This window comes from Adiantum capillus-veneris, chromosome 16 (genome assembly GCF_014529385.1).
Source record: "Adiantum capillus-veneris isolate H3 chromosome 16, ASM1452938v2, whole genome shotgun sequence".
Classification (NCBI taxonomy): domain Eukaryota; kingdom Viridiplantae; phylum Streptophyta; class Polypodiopsida; order Polypodiales; family Pteridaceae; genus Adiantum; species Adiantum capillus-veneris.
Window position 1 is genome coordinate 119,436,163 of NC_140946.1, and position 19,553 is coordinate 119,455,715.

General features: G+C 45.5%; 1 protein-coding gene and 1 pseudogene across 1 annotated transcript in view; one reads left to right on the top strand and one right to left on the bottom strand.

Annotated features, from left to right (window-relative positions):
- The first annotated feature begins 522 nt into the window (after window positions 1-522).
- The window catches only part of LOC147439740 (uncharacterized), a 296,739-nt gene continuing 277,708 nt past the window's right edge, over window positions 523-19,553 (top strand). The window contains exons 1-8 of the mRNA XM_086485533.1: window positions 523-764; window positions 931-953; window positions 1,021-1,077; window positions 1,835-2,335; window positions 2,713-3,063; window positions 6,847-7,167; window positions 7,262-7,594; window positions 7,696-8,016. Of these exons, the coding sequence (XP_086341659.1) occupies window positions 553-764; window positions 931-953; window positions 1,021-1,077; window positions 1,835-2,335; window positions 2,713-3,063; window positions 6,847-7,167; window positions 7,262-7,594; window positions 7,696-8,016 (2,119 nt within the window). The 5' untranslated portion in view covers window positions 523-552. The remainder of the gene's footprint in view (window positions 765-930; window positions 954-1,020; window positions 1,078-1,834; window positions 2,336-2,712; window positions 3,064-6,846; window positions 7,168-7,261; window positions 7,595-7,695; window positions 8,017-19,553) is intronic.
- On the bottom strand, window positions 14,969-16,907 carry LOC147439741 (peptidyl-prolyl cis-trans isomerase CYP40 pseudogene; annotated as a pseudogene).

The following is a 19,553-nucleotide window of genomic DNA, read 5'->3' on the forward strand; positions in this document are numbered from 1 at the left end:
GGCTTGTTGAAGGGAGGGGGAGAAGGAGAAAATTTGCTTGGAAAATTTAAGAAAATAGAGTTAAATACCTTGATCCAGTTGAAAAAAAAAATCGATTAGTTGAAGAGAGGGGGAGAAGGACATAATCTGCTTGGAAAATTTAAGAAAATAGAGTTAAATAGCCTTGAGCCACTCGAAAAACAAAATCAGCCGGTTGAAGGGCCGCGGAGAAGGAGAAAATCCACTTGGAAAATTTAAGAAAATAGAGCGAAATAACCTTGAGCCAATTGAAAAACGAAATCAACGAGTTGAAGGGAGGGGGGAAATGAGAAAATCTGCTTGGAAAATTAAGTTGAATAGCCTTGAGCCAGATGGGAAGCGAAATCGAGCGGGGGGAGAAGGAGATAATCCACGTGGAAAATTTAAGAAAATAGAGTTAAATTGCTGAATATGACCATTATTTTGCAAAATTTCCTTAAGGCTATTAAGGGAGGAAATTTTGTGCGTTGAACACTAGCAGGCCCGCTTCAAATTATTTTGACCTTAAAACCTGAAAGGATTGAAGGCCTTAAAATGAGCACCGGGGCCCAAGGCAGGAGCCTGTTGCAGGCTTTTCAAGGTCGCACGCTAGCAAGGTTGATGACGGGTGCTCTCCTGCCACGCTGGAGGAGCGCTCCAAATCCAGAGCGTGGACGGAAGACTTGGTGCGACCTGAGAATCACATGCCCCCATCGAGGGGGCAATGTTTCTGCCACAGCCGAGAATGCGCTCTTGAAGATTACTTGGTGAGGCTTTCGGAGATTACGTCTGAGCAAAATATACTATGTCACACACACACACACACACACACACACACACACACACACACACACAGAGAGAGAGAGAGAGAGAGAGAGAGAGAGAGAGAGAGAGAGAGAGAGATTGCTTATAAAATTCAGAGTTTCTCTTCAGCGCTTTTCATATCTTTTGGACTCGTCAAGCAATGATGGCATTGGAGTGCAGCCGTCAATTAAGTTGATCGAGAAATGCGCAAACCAACAGTAGCGGGGCAATGTCTCATCACATGGCTTCTTGGGCTCAGCATTGTCCCCCTCTCCAGTAAGAGTTTCTAAGATTTGAATTCGTGTGAACTTGCTTATGTCTTTTATGAGCTTGTTACATCATTATGAACATTGGGAAGGGAAGGGTGCATTATTGACCTTCAAAAATGGTAGGTGGCTTTTTCTTTTTTGGTCTAAATTGTGCGTATTTCTTGTTGCATGATCTAGATATTGAAGCTTAGAACGTTCAGGAGAAAGTGGTGTTGAAACATGTAATCCTAACCTCTTTTTGTGAACCTCAACTTAGGGTGTAAGTCATGAGTGCATGGTAGTAACCGTGAGTAATGAGGTGTTCTGATTAGGTGGAAAGCCCTACGAAGGCGGGTCGAATCCGTAAAGAAACAGGCTGACTTGTGGTCAGCTCTTGTGTTAGCTCTAGATTCGCTAGCTTCTCTATATAAAGCTCTTGTAATCATTCTTATGTGGTTAATCTAATCAAGTGTGTGTTATTCTTCGCTAGTGCATTGTGTGATTAAGCACTCTCTAATCTTAATTAGCATTACGATGAAGTCTTGAATGAGAGTTATATCTTTCTTCCATAGCCAAATCTCCCAACAAGCCGCACTGTAAGTCATGGTATATCAATCAGTGGATACACTATTCTTTACCAAAGAACTTGAGAACACATTACATACAACATAGAGATGCATACATACTCTCTTTAAAGTTTTCTTTGCTTTTATTTACATTTGGAAGTTCAGTCTTTATTTTGTTTTTGTAAGTTTGATGTGTATGCAAGCATGTCTTCTACACAGGCATTGGCAATACTGTCCTATACCCGAGTGATGGACCAAGCATTTGGTGTACAACATTTAAATGGCAAGATGAAATCAATGGTGCCATGGTGATCACTGAAGGACAAAAGCTCAATTTCAAAATGACAGCATACTCAACGGGATGTGATTGTGGTAAGCATCCAAGGTGTAATCGGTTGGAAAACGCATTTTGCTCATACAGCTATGCAGCTGAATGTTCGAAATGCTATCCGTGCAAAGTATATAGCTCGCAAAACATTGTATTCTTCCCACGTAACAGCGGTCATCCAAAGCTTCTGAAGCTTGATGGCGTGGCAACCCAAGTGACTGAAAATATAGATATTGCATCTTGCAAAGTGAATCCCGGGACAGTACAAGGAAATTTTGTTGGATATTGCTGGTACTCCAATTCTCAAGCTAGCCTTCAACCATTTTATACGTACATTTTGACTGCGGGTGGTGCTATAATGGAGAGCATTGTGTGGACAACCTTGATGGCAGGTCAGACTCGTGAAAGTGTACATGTTGAACACATAATCTAAGAGCCATGAGCACCCAAGACCAAGCATTGTACCGATCCTTTTGTCAGTTTACCATATCAAACTTCAACTCATAAAGCAATAGGCTTCATGTACCTTCAATTATGCATGCATTCAGAGGACCAAACTCTGAAGTTTTTCCTAAAGGCGACAGATAAGGCACAAAAAGGCTTGTTTGTAATTCGGTGTTGTGGCACATGCCTGGTGACTTGAACTTGCAAGTTCTACCCCATGATCTCAAAAAAAGAAGAAAACATAATTGAATTCTTTGAAACTTTTTCCTTTCGTATTTTGGTCAAGGTTTGCGACGCTGAATTTACATGAAATTCCTGCTCGCAGGAGCTGTCTCTGTGTCGGTGTCAACTGCTGATTGGATGTCGTTAAATAACACCTTTCAAGTTGGAGACAAAGCAATGCTAAGGGTCACTCAAAGAGACTCTTACAGCAATCCAGTATCAAGCAGTACGGTATTGAAAGTGGACTGCTTTCAGTTCACTGGATTTGTAGCTAGTGATGCCAGAGCCAAAGTAGCTGTAGCTTCTGAAGTGGTCAAATATGAGTGTGATAAATCTGGGGACGGCACTGGCTATATTTATTGGTATCCCAGCAAAATAGGCAAGTTTTGGCTCCAAGTTGGGAATGGCGGCACAAATATTCGTGGTTCCCCATTCCCTTTCGAGGTCAATGCAGGTAGTTTGTTCTTTTAGCTACATATATCTGCAATGACAAAAGCTGCTAACTTTTGCAGCATCTAAAAAGAAAACTCTGTGTATTGGATTGCGGTGCGCCTACATGTATTTTGAAAGCCTTATAAGTTATGCTAAAGCTTTACAGGGTGCATGGATGAGTTAAGCTTGACATAAGCAAGTGCATGCAGGGATTAGTTAGTTTATCGCCTTTGTCTTGAACCTAATATTTGACCTTGCAAGAAAGATCATCAAGTGGGCTAGTCAAGGTGCAACCCATAAATTCTGAATAATTAGTTGGGTGCTCGAGAAGCCATGAACGATGAGAACAAAGAGAGGGAGCATGCGGAGATAAATCCAACAAAAATAGATTCCGAATCCGTTAGAACTCAATGTAAGTCTTGGAAATCTAAACGGGACAAGTTGAAAGCCAAACAAAGGTGTAAACAAGAGACCATGGCAATAGAGCTTTTTCAAGCTCGAGAGAAATTGAAACACCAAGTGAAGGATGCTTCAATAGTGGAGCCAAACAAACCCCCTCAAATCAATTTGGGAGGATCAATATGGATAGACAAAGTCTTTTAATCGTTAGATGCTATGTTGCAAGCATACGAGGTGAGGCTTAAACCCAACTACACTCTAGAGCAAAGATGGATGATATACCTATATGCAGATATTGAGGAACAAAGATTGGAAATGTGCAAGAAAATGATCAAAATTGCACAGGCTGTAATGAAGTCATCTCAGCCCTCTAAGCAATACATTCCTAAATGGAGAATATTTTGACTTCGAGGTGTCAAAGGATAAGACCGAGAAAAGAACCTCTCAGACAGAGACAAAGTAGAACCACAACAAAACATGGAACTAAAAACTTAGCCACAAAGAATTAATGAGAACAATGTAAAACTTGACAAAGGACCACAAATCGTAGGAACAATGAACGAATGAGTTATGGGAAGTAAGCGCAACCTACCAATCTGCCCCAATCCTTGAAATAAACATGGAGTACGAGCATCTAAACCTTGATATCTAGTCACTTACGATGACGTTGGATTTGTAGCATCCAAAGAGAGTAAAGCACATTCACTGAAGACTTTACGATCATATATGGGGGTAGCATGAAGCCAAATTGGAAGTGAGAGTTGTACCCTCACAAAAGAAACCAACACCAAGGATGATCGCTTCAAGGAGTCTACAATAGTTGTTGTCTACTCCTATCCGGTGCACCAAAGCATTACAGCATAGTCAATGTACTTGGGGGATATCAGAGTCTCCCAAGCCTCGTTTATACCGGTGTCCTGGTCTAGGTGGATCTGAACTTCTCTACTTTAGCGGGTATTATAGCTTGGTGCATCTGGAAGGTTTGTTTGTGTGATGTTCAGAGCTCCGACCCTTCCTCTCTTGTAGTCACTTTCATTAAAACCTGGCAAGAATGGCACTTAAGTGTTTTACGGTCTTGCGGGTACAGGTCCTATGGAGTGGTGCTATCGCCATGGCCCATGAGATTTCTCCTCCCATGGTCGCCGTGAGGAATTTTTTGTTCTGGGCTCATTATATCCTTTTATCAGTTAAGAACACCCAATGGGCTACATCAACCCCTACCATGAGAGGAGTATGTACAAAGAGGAGAGACTCTTCCAAGATGTATAAGGGCTGCATCACAACATGGGAGGGAGAAAAGCCAAATAGGTGGTGCATAATCCAGCAGAGGTCGTGCTCCAGCATGAAGAAAGGTCCTGAATGCCAAAGGCTGATGAGAACCTTGCACCACTGCTCAGCCAGGTTTGAGCTGCCCTGAATGCAATCATGGTGTCCTTTCAGCGTATGAATCAGCTCGATCCAGCAAGCCACTGCAAATGGCTCCGGCCACCCCTTGGAACTTTGGAAGCATCGAGCCCTCGATATGCACAAGATGCCAACACTACTGATCTACTCCAATCGTAGGTCGACTCTTGCCAAGATCTCTTGCAAACCTCTCATCTGGACTACAAGCGTCATCAGGGGATTTTTTGCTGCGGTATATCAATACTACCTCCTCCTCCTTGCATAACCCGGAGATGCTGAGGATTATCACAATGCCAAAGACATTTTCCTTATGTGGTGCACTCTTCTGTCTTATCCATAGCTTGCCGTGTGACGTATCATTAGATGCTATTCACATCACTGCAGACAAGGGCCAAATCTAGGGTTGAGGTCTTCAACTCCTATGATAGCATCGGTGGTCAACATACCAGTTGATCTTGCAGATGGAGATTGGTCAGTCAAGTAAAAGCCAGCCTCTTCAAAGAAGAATTCTAAGAGGCAAAATTAGTAAAAGACACTGCTGTCTCACTCAGCCAACTACCCTACAACACTAACTTCTTTGCCTTGCTTTGCAGTAGCTTTTTCCACCTCTCATGCACCTCCGTCCTCCTGTCACCCCATTAGCACTCCTTCCACCATTCTCCCTCACGTCAAAGTGCTTGTCTAGTGGGGTAATCCAAGTGTAGTGGCCCATCATAAGTGTCTGCCAACCTTGGCCCACTAGTCGCATAACGAGAAAAAGCGAGTCGTATATCCCTGTGAACTGTCATGGTGAACCGAGCATTTTAACTACTATAGCTGGCCTACAAAGATGGAGAAAGGTTTAACCTCATGTAGATGCTAACCGTCTTTACATTGGCAAAAAAGTATACATATACATATTATATATATAATTTTTTTCGATGACTGTTGGCTATGTTGTGCTCTATCATTTCTGTATGTGGCATTCGTCATGATCTTTAAAGGTGAGAGCAAAGACTTAGACTCAGCAATTAGATGAGCCAGCTTCACAACAGACTTCAAAGTCCACCTATACCAGAGGTATATTGGCTGACAGAGCCATTGAGCTTGGGAGAGCTAGAGGACCACGTCAATGAGGGTCACTACGACATTGACGGAGGCTCCATCAGAGCTTCAGGACTATTCTAGCACAGCATGGGAGACGTCGAGTATGACTATTTACCAGCGTGGACATTGACAATATTCTTCAGTGACCGATGTAGTACATCCTCGGACAGCGCCCGGTGCTGGACATCCTCAGACATTGATGTTCATTTTAGTTTGGATTTTACTTCATTTTATTTCGTACCCAGACATTGTATTAGATCCACCAGGATTGTATCAGTTTGGTCTCATAGGTCATTTTGGCCTTTTGAAGACGTTTAATATAACATTTCATTTCATTTCTCTCTCTCCGCATTGTGAGAAACATTGTCGAATCTCGATGCAGATGCAAATCCACCTACATAAACACAAGGTTACAAAAGCATTTTGAGTGTGTGATTGCTCAATCTCTCTTCCACTGCATCTGATTCAAGATCAAAGCAGTAGCATATGGGAGACAAGGTATAGGACCATAAGCAATCCATAGATGAACCTACTATCCAATAACCATAAGTACAAACTCTCATGTGTCCACACAAGGCCGCTAACATCGGAGTCCAAGGCTGCTGTTATTGAAGAAAAGTAGGCAGCAGAGAGGCTTTCACACGTGGACACACCCAAAAAAAAAAGAGGCACAAGCATGCAGTCACAAAGAGACACACGTTTACACACACTGAACACATTGGAGAGGGAAAGGGATCTATTGATAAGTGTTCACGTGTACATATAGCTCACTAAAGCTAGCTCTAGTTCATATATGTATGTGTTTTGACAAGTGTTTGAGTCTAAGTCATGGTTAATTCTTACAGATTTTAACAAGCTTTGCAAATATTGATCGGTAACTTTGATGGTATTCTGTGAAATTTTGGCTGAAAGGCAGGTCCAATTTCAATAAAGAGCTGCACTGCATTCTGGCCAAATCTGGCCAACACATTTATTGCAGGGAATACATCAACTCTTCGTGTTTTACAAAAGGATATAAGAGGCAATGCCTACACAAGCAAACCGTATAGCTTCATTACAAGAGCATCCACACGGGCTTCTGGCATCTATGTGCCATTAATTTTTGATGTCAAGCTGGCAGCATTTGGAGTTCAGTTAATCTCCTTTACACCAACTCAAGCGGGTGAATTTAATTTGTATGTCGGAAATGTTCTGGAGCAAATAAGTGGATCACCATTTCTTTTCAGAGTTCTTCCTGGTCAGCCTTGCCTTTAACCGTTGAACATGAATACAAGTAAAAAATCGATAAGTTTTATTGAGAACATCAAATAAACAGAGAAATTTTTCTTTAGGTGAGATCAATGTATCTTCCTGTACGGGTGTTTGGAAGTACACTCAAGAGTTTGGGGCAGGTGATGAAGCACAATTTCTTGTGACACAAAGAGATTCTTATGGAAACATTGTGGGCCTTCAAAACGGCAGAGGCGACATTATAAATTTGAACGCAAGTATACTGACAGTCGGTGGGAATTTGACCAGCACCAAATTGGCTGCTTCTGTGGACTTTGTAACTGGCATTCAGACTATACATTTTAATCCGACTTTGTCAGGAAGTTTCAACTTGAGTATCGGGAAAGGGTCACAGACTATCCAAGGTTCTCCTTTTGGATTCACTGTCAGTACAGGTATGGATTTTGATAGCTATATACAATTGCTATGTCTCATGCTTAAGCTGGAAACCTGGAAATGAAGAGCATCTGAGCTTTGGCGATGTGACTGGAAACAGGGCCTATATCAGTTGCTGCTTGCAAAAGTCAGTGGTTAGATAATCAAGATCAGTTTAAGGCAGGAGCTACAGCAACACTGATTGTCATCGTGACCGACAAGTATGGAAATGAATTCAACATTTCATTTCCTTTCATTGTTAATGTGCATTTGAGCTCTGGTTTGAAGGCTTCAAATGTACTTTTTGAGGTTCATTATGGATCAGATGAGAGCTATACCACGGTCGACATGATTGTTAAAGAAGCGGGTAGTTATTATCTAACAATTGGAACAAAGAAGGAGTTCATTTCAAACTCTCCATTGTCTTTTACAGTGACAGCAGGTTTATATTGCCTTACATTACTTTCAATGCCCTCACTTTAGTTATGTTTGATTAAACTTGGAAGGAAAGAGATTTTGAGCCTTAAGAGGGAGAGAGTCATGAACATATATGCAAGTTCATTCCATTTAATCTGGAGTATGGTCTGACGATGTATTGCTAACATGTGGATTGGGTGGAATGTGGAAAGAAATGAAATGAAATGTTATATTAACGTCTTCAAAAGGCCATAATGACCTATGAGACCCGAAAGTTACAAAGTGGTGGATCTGATACAAGGTCAGAGTAACAAAATAACCTAACAACCGTACAAAACAAAGATATATACTATGGGGTCCTAAGTTGATCGATGTGAACCAAGTAAAAGACTAAGCAAAAAATGGGCGGCTTGTTGGGATAGCTGAATCACAAGAGATCTAGCATCGGTCTTTGGCGAATCTCATCAATTTCCTCCATGGTTAGTAGTCTGACCGGGTGTCGTGCATGCCTGGCTAGTGTGCTCCGAATTTTCTGTCGTAGCCTCCGTCGATGCTGTGTAGTTCTTCGCAGTCGCGGGCGCCTGGATTTCCCCAGTTCAATCGCTCGGTCAATCAGTGTGCCTCTGGTGTGAGACGAGGGGGAGCTCTGCTGTGGGAGTGGCTCTTGCGGCTGTCCCGTGTCTGCTCTGAAGAAGTCTGTGATCCGTCTTTGAGACTGGCTAGCCTCGCCATTCATTAGGCTATCTCTATGTCTGCGCAGCTCGAGCAAGAACAAACCCAGGCATCTCTGATCTTCGTATCCCATGACTCTTGAGAGTGGTCCAAAACCCTCTCTGAACAAGCAATGGAAGCGGCCTCGTATCTCGTAGTAGACGGGGCAATGGCATGTATAGTGTAGCTCTGTCTCGGGTTCCATGTTACACAAGGGGCATGTCTTGTCCTCTGCTGGTACTCCGCTGTATCTCCCAGTCTCAATCCGCAACTGGTGAGAAGATGTGTGTAACTGGCCAATAGTACATCGTATCCCATGAGACAAGTGGGTGTCCATGTATCTGGGTCTCGCCACAAAACCATCTTCCGTAAGCTGGAGAAGGTGGTCTTTATAAAAAGCCATCTTCGTGCCCAATTCCTGTGCTGGTTGTATCCATGTCCTTCTGGTGTCTAGCTGGGTCAGGTCTTGGCGTATGAGCTTGGTGATCTCTGAGTGTCTCTGCTTTCAGTCTCACCCACATGTACCTAGCCTGCTCGTCCCTGCGGGCTATATGTATCAGTGGCTGCAGATCCTCTCTAAATAACACTGCCACTCCTCCCGAGCCCCGCCCTCTGTGCTCTGAGCGTGTCTCCTGTCTGTAGGCTGTCTCCCACCTATATCCACTGATGTGAGGCATGGATTGCCCAGGGGCCTGGTGTGTCTCAGAGTAGAAGATGATGTCTCTTCCAGTAAAGCTATCCTCAAAAGCACCCACATCAAGATGCATAGATCCATTGTAGTTCCAGGCAGCTACTTTGAGTGTGGTCCCATAAGTCTGGCACCGTCATGTGGAGCGTCGCTCAAGTATTACCACTTTTCCATCTCGGTAAAAAGCGATCTTGCCTTTTCCCCTTGCCGCTCTAATCTCCGGCATTACTTCCTGCATATGAGCGATCTGCGAGAGGGTGAGATCGTCCCCAAGAAAGATGCCAGTCGCTTTAAGAGTTGGTCTTTTCTTCAAGAATGACTTCTTTGCTTCCATGGAGGGAAAACGGAGGATGAGTGCTCTTTCTTTTGAGGTTTCTTCACTGCCTCCATTTTTCTTTATGTTGCCCACTCTCCATGCCCTTGTGTGTGTCGGCACATGAATCCCCATCAAGGCTGTGAGTTTTTTTACTTCTTTGTCCACATTGCCTTTGTCTTTAAGACGGCAAATTCTCACATGTAAAGCACGCACCCTTCTCCTCTGCTCCTCCTCTAGTGTCTGGTTAATGATGTTGTTGGGTGTGGGCGTGGGCGTTATCTCCTTGTCTTTTCCTTTCTTGGCCACCTTGATCCATTTCTTGGCTTCGTCCGCCTTCTGTTGGGTTTAGGTAAGAACATCCACCCAAGAAGTCGTCATTTCTTTGTGCTGTTCTTCTCCCTCTTTGATGGCCCGTACTTGTTCCTTGATCGTGTTGATTTCTTCAATTACTGAGGGTTGCAGTTCGCCCTCTTCCAGTGTGTTTCTTGATCGGGCTTTGGCGAGTTCTTTCTTGAGTGACGTGATCTCTTCCTCTTGGGTCGTCACTCGGTCTTCCAGCGTGCTTATCTTGCTCTCTTGGATCAACACACGTCCTTCGAGAATGTTTATTGTGCCCCAGAGACTGCGGTTCATCTTGGTGATGGTCTCCGTCATTTCCTCTTTGCATTTTCGAATGGCATCCTCTAGGGGGTTGGCTCCATAAAGCAATGCAGAAGCCACCAAAGTGTCAAAGAGCCAAAGCTTCGTCCAAGGCTCCTGAAACTGAACCTGTGAACACATCCTTTCCAATCTACCCAATGCTGCATGGGCTCTGGTCAGTCTAGTCTCTGCTGCCCTCCTCAATGAAAATGCTGGCCCACTAAAAACCACTCCGAGGTAAGTGTACGCATCTGTATACTCCACATTCTCCTGGCCGTATGTGAATGCTGGCGCTGACCTCCTGATCCACTGTGGGGTGGTATTAAATACCATGACCTTTGTTTTACCAAGGTTGACGGACAAACCACTTTCCTGAGCAAACCTATTCAAAGCATCCAAGTGACGTTGCATCCCCTCCGGAGAGTCGGAGATCAACACAATATCATCAGCATATAACAATAATGGAATCCATGTCCCTGCCAGCTGTGCACCTCTATCACGATCTCTCTCAATGTAATCAGAAACCTCATCCACATACATACCAAATAGAGTAGGAGAGAGTGGGCAGCCCTGCTTCACCCCAATAGTGGAGTGAATCGGTGTGGATAGACCCTCTGAGGTGCGTACCTGCCCCACTACTGACCTGTATAATGCCATGACCCCCCAAATGAGCTCTGTGGGTACTCCCATCTGCTGTAATCTACGCATCAATCTAGCTCTGGGCACTGTGTCAAATGCTTTGCGGAAATCCACAAAGCTACAATAGATCCGTCTCCCGCGCGATCTACCCTCCTCAATGATGGCTCTGAGTGTCAAGATATGATCAAGAGTAGAAAAACCCCTCCTGAACCCTGCCTGCCCGGCTGCGCGTATCCCCTCTCTCTATGCCCATCTACTCAGCTGCTTCTCAAGAATAGATGCATACAACCGTGCCAATGTGTGTCCAATCATGATAGTGCGATAATTCCCAGGCTCCATAGGGTCTCCCGACTTGAAGATAGGTACAATAGTAGATAGGCTCCAAGTAACAGGCAAGCCCTCACACATGGCACGGTTAAACATCACTTTATGGAGCCTCCCGACTTGAAGATAGGTACAATAGTAGATAGGCTCCAAGTAACAGGCAAGCCCTCACACATGGCACGGTTAAACATCACTGCTAGAAGCTCTGCTAGTAGATCTCTGGCATGCGTGAAATGCTCAGCCACTAAACCATCATGATCGTATGCTCTCCCAGTCCTCATCCTGTCAATGGCCTTCCTCACCATCTCCGCGGTGAAAAAAGCACCTGTGTGTGGGCATGGATAGAGAGAGAGAGAGAGAGAGAGAGAGAGAGAGAGAGAGAGAGAGAGAGAGAGAGAGAGAGAGAGAGAGAGAGAGAGAGAGAGAGAGAGAGAGAGATGAAATGAAATGTTATAGTAACGTCTTCAAAAGGACAAAGTGACCTATGAGACCAAAAAGTTACAATGCGGTGTATCTGATACAAAGTCAGATTAACAAATTAAATTAAACTAGGATAACAAAAAATATGGGAGGGAAGTAGAGATCCATCTTCACCTGCACTCTGGACGACGAAAAAGTATGGCTCGAATCCTTTGCTGTAGCCTTCTTCGAAACTGTGTAGCTCCTCTTCTCCATCAGGGTCATCTAGATCTCCCTAGCTCCAATGCTTGGTCTATGAGAATGCCAGTAGTGCGGGCAGACCTCTCCACTGTTGGATGCTCCTCTGTCTGTTCTTCTGGGTGTACAATATCTAGTGTAAAGAAATCTGTGATCTGTCTCTGGGGTTGTCTCTCTTCAACTCTCCTCAGTAAAGTTTCTCTATGTCTGTGTAACTCAAGTAGATATAGCCCAAGACATATCTGACCCTCGTAACTCATGACCCTAGATAGAGGCCCAAAACCTTCTCTGAATAGACAATGAAAACGGCCTTGTATCTCATAGTACACTGTGCAATGACATATGTAATGTACCTTTGTCTTTGGCTCTAGATGGCATAAGCGGCATATCCTGCTATCTGCTGGCGTCCCTCTGAATCTGCCAGTCTCAATCTCGAGCTGATGTAAGGACGTGCGTATCTGGCCAATGGCACAACGCAAACCATGAGAAAGATGCGTGTCCATATAGCTAGGTCGAATCACAAACCCATCCCCCGTGAGGTGGAGAAGATGCTCTCTATAGAAAGCCATCTTTGTGCCCAACTCTTGTAACGGCTCTATCCATGTCCTCCTCATGTCAAGCTGGATCAGATCCTGATGAATGAGTCTATTATCTCTACCCGCATCAGAGACCTCAAGGGTGCCTGTAGAGAGTATTGAAAAGGAGGCAACTTATCCATGGTGAAACCATGTGTCTGAAACCATGATGCCATCTGTGCATACCAGCGTGATGTATCCCCATTAAGAGCTAATTGTCTAGAGGACTCTAGAGCCACCCTGGCATATCTGTCTTTGGTAGTATCCCACAGACTGTGTACAAAGGAGACTGATCTGGTAAGCGCCTCAATCTCCATAGGGGGGGAAGCTAATTCTGCTCGAATGATATCATGCGGTACGGAAGCCTTGGCTCTAATCAGCTGAGAGATCATAGATACCAGGGGCTTCTCCATACGCCTCCAACCATCCTAGCCTATAGAAGGTCCCCAAACCTGCACCCCATATAACATAGTAGAGGCAACCATTTAAAGTATCAAAGAGCCATAACTTTGTCCTAGGTTCCTCGAACTGAACCTGCAAACACATCCTCTCCATTCCTCCCAAAGCCGCACCAGCTCTAGTTAGTCTAGTCTCTGCTACTCTTCTCAAAGAAAATCTCGGCCCAGTAAAGACTACCCCCAGGTAAGTGTATGCATCTGTATACTCCACAATCTGCTGACCATATTTGAAAGTAGGTACTGATCTCCTGACCCATTGCGGTGTGGTGTTAAACACCATAACCTTGGGTTTACACACAATCCAGTATCCTCTGCAAAACTGCGTAGTACATCCAAATGTCGTTGCATACCTTCTGGTGAGTCAGATATGAGCACAATATCATCAACATATAGCAACAATGGGATCCACGTCCCTGCCAGCTGGGCACCCCTGTCACCCTCTCTGTCAATGTAATCACACACCTCATCAACATACATACCAAATAGAGTAGGAGACAATGGGCAGCCTTGTTTAGCTCCAATAGTAGAGTAAACTAAATCAGACACCCCTTCCAGAGTGCGTACATGTCCCATCACTGATCTGTACAAAGCCATAATCCCCGAAATCACCTCTATGGGCACCCCCATCTCCTGTAGTCTGCGCATTAATCGAGATCTTGGTACCATGTCAAATGCTTTGCGAAAATCCACAAAGCTACAATAGATCCGTCTCCCATGTGCTCTGCCCTCCTCAATGATGGCCCTGAGTGTCAGAATATGATCAAGAGTGGAGAAACCCCTCCTGAAGTGGGCCTGACCCTTTGCTCATACACCCTCGCCCTCTGCCCAATTACTCAAGTGTTGCTCCAGAATAGATGCATACAACCCTGCCAATGTGTGTCCAACCATAATAGTGCGGTAGTTCCCAGGCTCTATAGGGTCACCAGCCTTGAGGATGGGCACAATATTAGACAACCTCCAAGTCTCAGGTAACCCCTCACACATGGCACAATTGAACACCACTGCGAGAACCTCCATTAGCATATCCCTGGAATGTATAAAGTGCTTCGCTACTAGACCGTCATGATCATATGCCTTCCCGGTCCTCATCCTGTCGATGGTCCTTTGTACCATCTCAGATGTAGAGAAAGTGCTCGTAGCTGGGCAAGGCTTGGTAGGGTCTAGAAGGGGTTCCTGTCCAGGAACCGTATATAATGATGTTGCATATTGGCCCCACACATCAGGTGAAGTAATCACTAGGGGAGGGGAGTGCTCCTGGAAGAGTCGCCATGCCTCTCCTGAGTCCCTACTCAAGAACATCTGATGTAAGTCTCGCTCCATCGGAGCTAGGTAAGCTCACTTCTTCCGTCGCGCAAGGTGTCGAAAGCAATCCGAGACTGTCTGTAAGTGATGACTCCTAAAAGAAGATCCCTTTGAAGCTGGGATCTCATCTCTCTGCACTCCTCATTATACCAACTATTATGGGGCATGCTCCCAAAATGTCGTCTCTTGCCCGACTGAGTGTGTGGGTATATGCGGCCCCATGCAGTGTCTCAGTAAGTAGAGTGGTGCACTCCTCCACTAGGAGGCCTGTACCATTTGTGCCAGCTGTGCCTTCCAATAGACGGTCCCATATCTCCTCTGTATAAACGAAATCAATCTCTGGTGTAAATGTACAGCGGGTGTGTCAGCTGCCTCCTGATGTCTGGGTTGTACTATATTGATATTTTACAGACAGTGTCAAGAGAGCATGATCTACTGCTATGCCCACTGGCCTGGCTCCCACTGTGAAATCCTAAATGCAGGGGACAAAGCTCGGTTGTGTCAGAACATAATCCACTATACTGGACCCATGTCTGTGTTGAAAGCATGTGAAACCGGCTGCTCTAGGATATCGCTGTAAACCATTAAGTATGGCTAATCCGTGTGTAGTCGTCATTTCCATGAGGTATCTTCCGTACTCCATCTGCTCTTTGTCATCCGAGCATCTGTCAAGTCCCAACGCCCCTACATCCAGCTCTCTAAGCATCTCATCTGAAGTGTTGAAGAAGACTGTTTGCGAGTTGCCCGTTCGGGCATTGAAGTCCCTCAGGAGAATGATATCACCGTCCCTAGAAAACTCCCATATGTCATCATCTAGTATAGAGAAAGGCGACTGCCCTCTGGATGCAGCATACACTGATATACTGGGAGGAAAGTAACATATGGCACTATATAGGAATCGACCTGTGTCAGCTCTCAGTCTCACCCACATATATCTAGCATGATCATCTCTTCGTACAAGATGCAGTAATGGTTGTAGTTTCTCTCTAAATAGCACTGCTACTGCTCTTGAACCTCTACTCCCATGCTCAGATCTCGCATTTGTCCTGTAAGTTGTCTCCCATCTGTATCCCACCACATGTGGCATCACCTGTCCAGGGGCCTGATGAGTCTCTGAGAAGAATACAATATCCTTGTCTCTGAAACTGTCCTCAAATGCACCCACGTCCAACCTCATAGACCCATTACAATTCCAAGTAGCCATCTTCAGTGTGGTCCCATAGGTCTCGTACCGTCATGCAGTGCGCCGCTCTAAAATCACCACCGTCCATCTTTGTAGAAGGCTATCTTTCCCTTCTCCCTTGCCGCTGTAATCTCTGGCATTACCTCTTTCATATGTGCGAGCTTCCAACAAGGGGAAGCGCAGTATGAGAGATCTCCCCTTTGAAGACTCTCCCGTGCCATCACTTTTCTTACCTACCCTCCATGCCTTTGTGTGCAAAGGCTTCTCCATCCCCATCATGGATGTAAGGCTTGTGACCTCTTTCTCCACATTGTTTATGTCCTTGAGACTGGTCACTCTCACATGCAGTGCTCACATCCGCCTTCTTTTTCGAGTGTCCATATCTCGGCGTTTGGGTTCTCCTGTTCGAGGGCTGAGACTTCTTCTTTGAGTGTCTGTATTTCTGCGTTAAGGCTCTCTTTCTCCTTCTTCCATTGTGCGCCTTCATTGAAGACCATCTGAAGGAGGTTGGCCTTCTCCTTCCACCATCTTTCCATTTCTGTTTTCCACTCCTTCATTTCCCTCTCCATCTGCGCCATCCGCTTGTTCATGAGCATGAAGGTTTCCTTTGCTCGCGACTTGCAAACAGGTGAGACATTGACGACTTCCGTGTCCTGTGCAAGGTCGTGACCCTGACGAAACAATGCCTTCACATTGCTTTCACCATTTTGCAAAGCAAACTCGGTGTCTAAGAGTGCACCTTTGGCATCGCCAAGCTTTAGCTTACACGCTGGACTATTTGTCAAAATTTGTGTCTTCATTTTGTCTAAATTGTTGCCTTGTTCTCTTGCAATCTCTTCAGCAGCACAAGAACCTTCATCGATGTTTTCCTTTTCCCGGCAGATATCGAAGTATCTTAGCGCTTTTCGGTATTTCCGCAGAGCCATCTCATATTCACCTTTCTTGAAGCAATCATTCCCAAAACTCTTGATGGCCTCAACTGCAGCAATCCACCAGGCACAATTTGCTGGTTTATCGTCAAGATCCTCTGGCCAATCTGGGTACAAATCACCATCACTAAATAGACCCGCAACACCATCTTCTTCTCCCTCTTGCAGTTCACCACAATTTGCAATCAAAACTTCCTCTATTGGGCAGTCTTGATCACCAGTAGGGGTATGCTCTATGTTGCGGATAACCCCCATTCCTTTCAAAACTCTTCCAAAAACCACATGTTTCCCATCTAAATGGGAAGTGCGCGTAGTTGTAATGAAGAACTGAGAACCATTTGTGTTTGGTCCTGCATTTGCCATGGATAGCATCCCTTTATGCTCGTGCTTCAAATTCAAATTTTTGTCTTCAAACTTTAGCCCATAAATAGATTCTCCTCCTGTGCCATTCCGAGCAGAAAAATCGCCTCCTTGGATCATAAAACCTTTGATGACCCGATGCAAAGGAACTCCCTTGTAATACAATGGACATCCAGTCTCCTTCCCAATGCCCTTTTCTCTTGTGCAAAGAGCTCTAAAGTTTTCCGCAGTTCGTGGAACCACATCCGCATAGAGCTCAATCACAATCCTTCCTTCCATCTCACCACCACCAATACTAATGTGGAGAAATCAAGGAGGGTTCACCATGGCTTAAAGATGTGATGAACCTTGCCTTGCAGAGGTACAACAAGACAACAATGAAGCTGGAGGGACCCTGTAGCAGGCTACAATGTCACTTTCATAGGACACAGTTAGTACAGTGGTCTAGGCTGTTTCACACTGGACGGACCCTCTGGGCTCGGAGTGACACGCGGCAGTGGCAGGGTACCGACGGTGGTCTAGTGGACATCGTGGCCAGGTCACCACATGGCTGACATTTATGAGCCATTGGTGGCCCTTTATGGTGTTACATATGAGTAGTAGCGGTTGGTCATCGGCATTATCTTCTTCACCTTTGGTCCAGTATCGTCCTGGAGAGCAGTGAGTCTATACACAGAGCACGTCTTCACCATCTCTGCACATCTGAGCCTTGACACCCCATTGTACCTGTGAGTCCCGGGCTGGAGCTGAGTGTGCTGCCACGCCAGAGTCTGTATGTATCGGTGCCTTGAGATAGTCGAGTCACTTGTTGTGGTCTACTCTACTGCTGCTGTTGTGTCTCTGTGAGCTAGGGTGTGTCTATTGTTTCCTGTTTTCAGTCTGTTTGAGTGAGATTGTCACGCACATTGCATTGAGGACCACCCACTGTAGAGAGCACGACACATTATCCGCGCTACATGTGCTCTCATTTTGGCGATCACTGTGGGACCTCAACAGAAATCTCACTCTGTGAAGTGCAAATCTTGAAGCTAGTTGGGTCTATCTAGCTTCGCCTACCTTGCCTTGCACTGTTCTCCTCTAGCCTGGTCCAACTGTTCTCCTCTCGCCTGGTCCAACTGGTCTAGTCCTCTCTCTCGCCCTGGTCCAACCTGTCCTCGTCCTTGGTCTAGACCTCCTCGACCCTGGTCTAGTCCTCCTCGTCCCTGGTCCAGCCTGGTCTAGTTACTTGCCTGGTCTAGTAGAGTCTAGACCAGTCTTCAACCAGTACAAGGTTTTCTTGCCCAAGGTTAGTTGGATTGGTGGTCACTGCATGACACAAACAAGGCGGTCAGTCGAGCGTCAAAGCGCACTACTGAGCCCTCTGAAGTACTATAACAGAAGACGACCTCTGGTACCTAGTAGAAGTCCATCAACCTCATCACCTATACCTCCACATATATCACCCATTCCTTCATCTGGTTCCATATCTTCCAGATCACCTTCTCTAGTAAAGCTCTCTCCTATTCTACTACAGCGGGCTACTGAGCAACAGGCTCAGCAAGGGGCCATGGAGCCGTTGGCTAGCGTTTTGGCTAAGGTAAACATCAAGTTCCCTACATTCAAAGGACTCTCTTCAGAAGATGCGGACGACCATGCAAGGAGGTTTGTATCTCTCTGTAGGGGTTGTGGTCTTAACAGGGAAGATGCTTATTTGGTACTCTTTCCATCCACCTTGGATGGCTTAGCAGACAAATGGCACAGCCAGTTTGCAGAGAACCATTTTGCAACCTGGGCAGCCTTAAGGCAACAGTTCTGTGTAGCTTTCAGGCCCGGTGACTACCAGGAGAAGGTGTTGGATGAGTTAGCCAACATGGTGCTCCAGCCAGAGGAGACTTTTGTAGAGCTTATGACTAAGACCAACTCTCTGGTTGCCAAGCTTCCTCAGCAACCCGGTGAATTCATGGTTAAGAAGTGGATGGAGAAGGCGCTTCCCAAAACTTCTCAACAAAAACTCTGAGAGAGTCTCCGACCCGACACCACTTTGGAGGAGTTCATCGCAGCTGCTACGAGGATAGAGGGGGCTAGGAAGCTGTTCACCAACCCCCCTCACATAGAGACCCCCTCTGTGTTTTTCAATAGTCCTTCTGATCCTCCTTTATCTTCTTTACGCAGGGAACTGGAAGCCCTAAAGTTACAGCGAGCTCTTCAAGAGGAGAGGTCCTTCTCTCTTAGACAAGAGAAGCCTCCACATTACGAGGCATTGGAACAGATTAAGCGCGAGCTAGAAGAGCTCAGGTGTCAGCAAGATACTAAGGCACGGTTTGGTGTAGCTCATGCCGCTCTCTAGGGCACCCTCCACAGGAATGCCCCCTTCGGGTTTACTGCCACTTCTGTGAAAAATCTGGACATGAGGACAAGGATTGTTACTACCTCAAGGGATTGCGACAAATACAGCAAAGTCTTGGTCCTTCTCTTCAACAAGGGCCAGCACCTGCATCCAACATGGTTTCTGCCGGTGGCCATCCACACCATATGCCACCTTTGCTGACAGCCCCTCCTATGCAAGGTATGTAGAGCACTTTTCCCTCTCAGAGCTTTTATAATACCCATGCTTCCTCATCTCCTCAAAGCTTCTATGCCTCCACCTCCAACTCAATGCACCAGGAGCAAGGACCACCTCGTACTTCGACTCGCCCTTTGAATCGGCCCATTTTGTGCTAGAGATGCGGGGAATATGGGCATTACCAAAGCAAATGACCCCTGCCAGAAGGGTCCCCTCCCTGCCGTCATTGCCCCGAAACG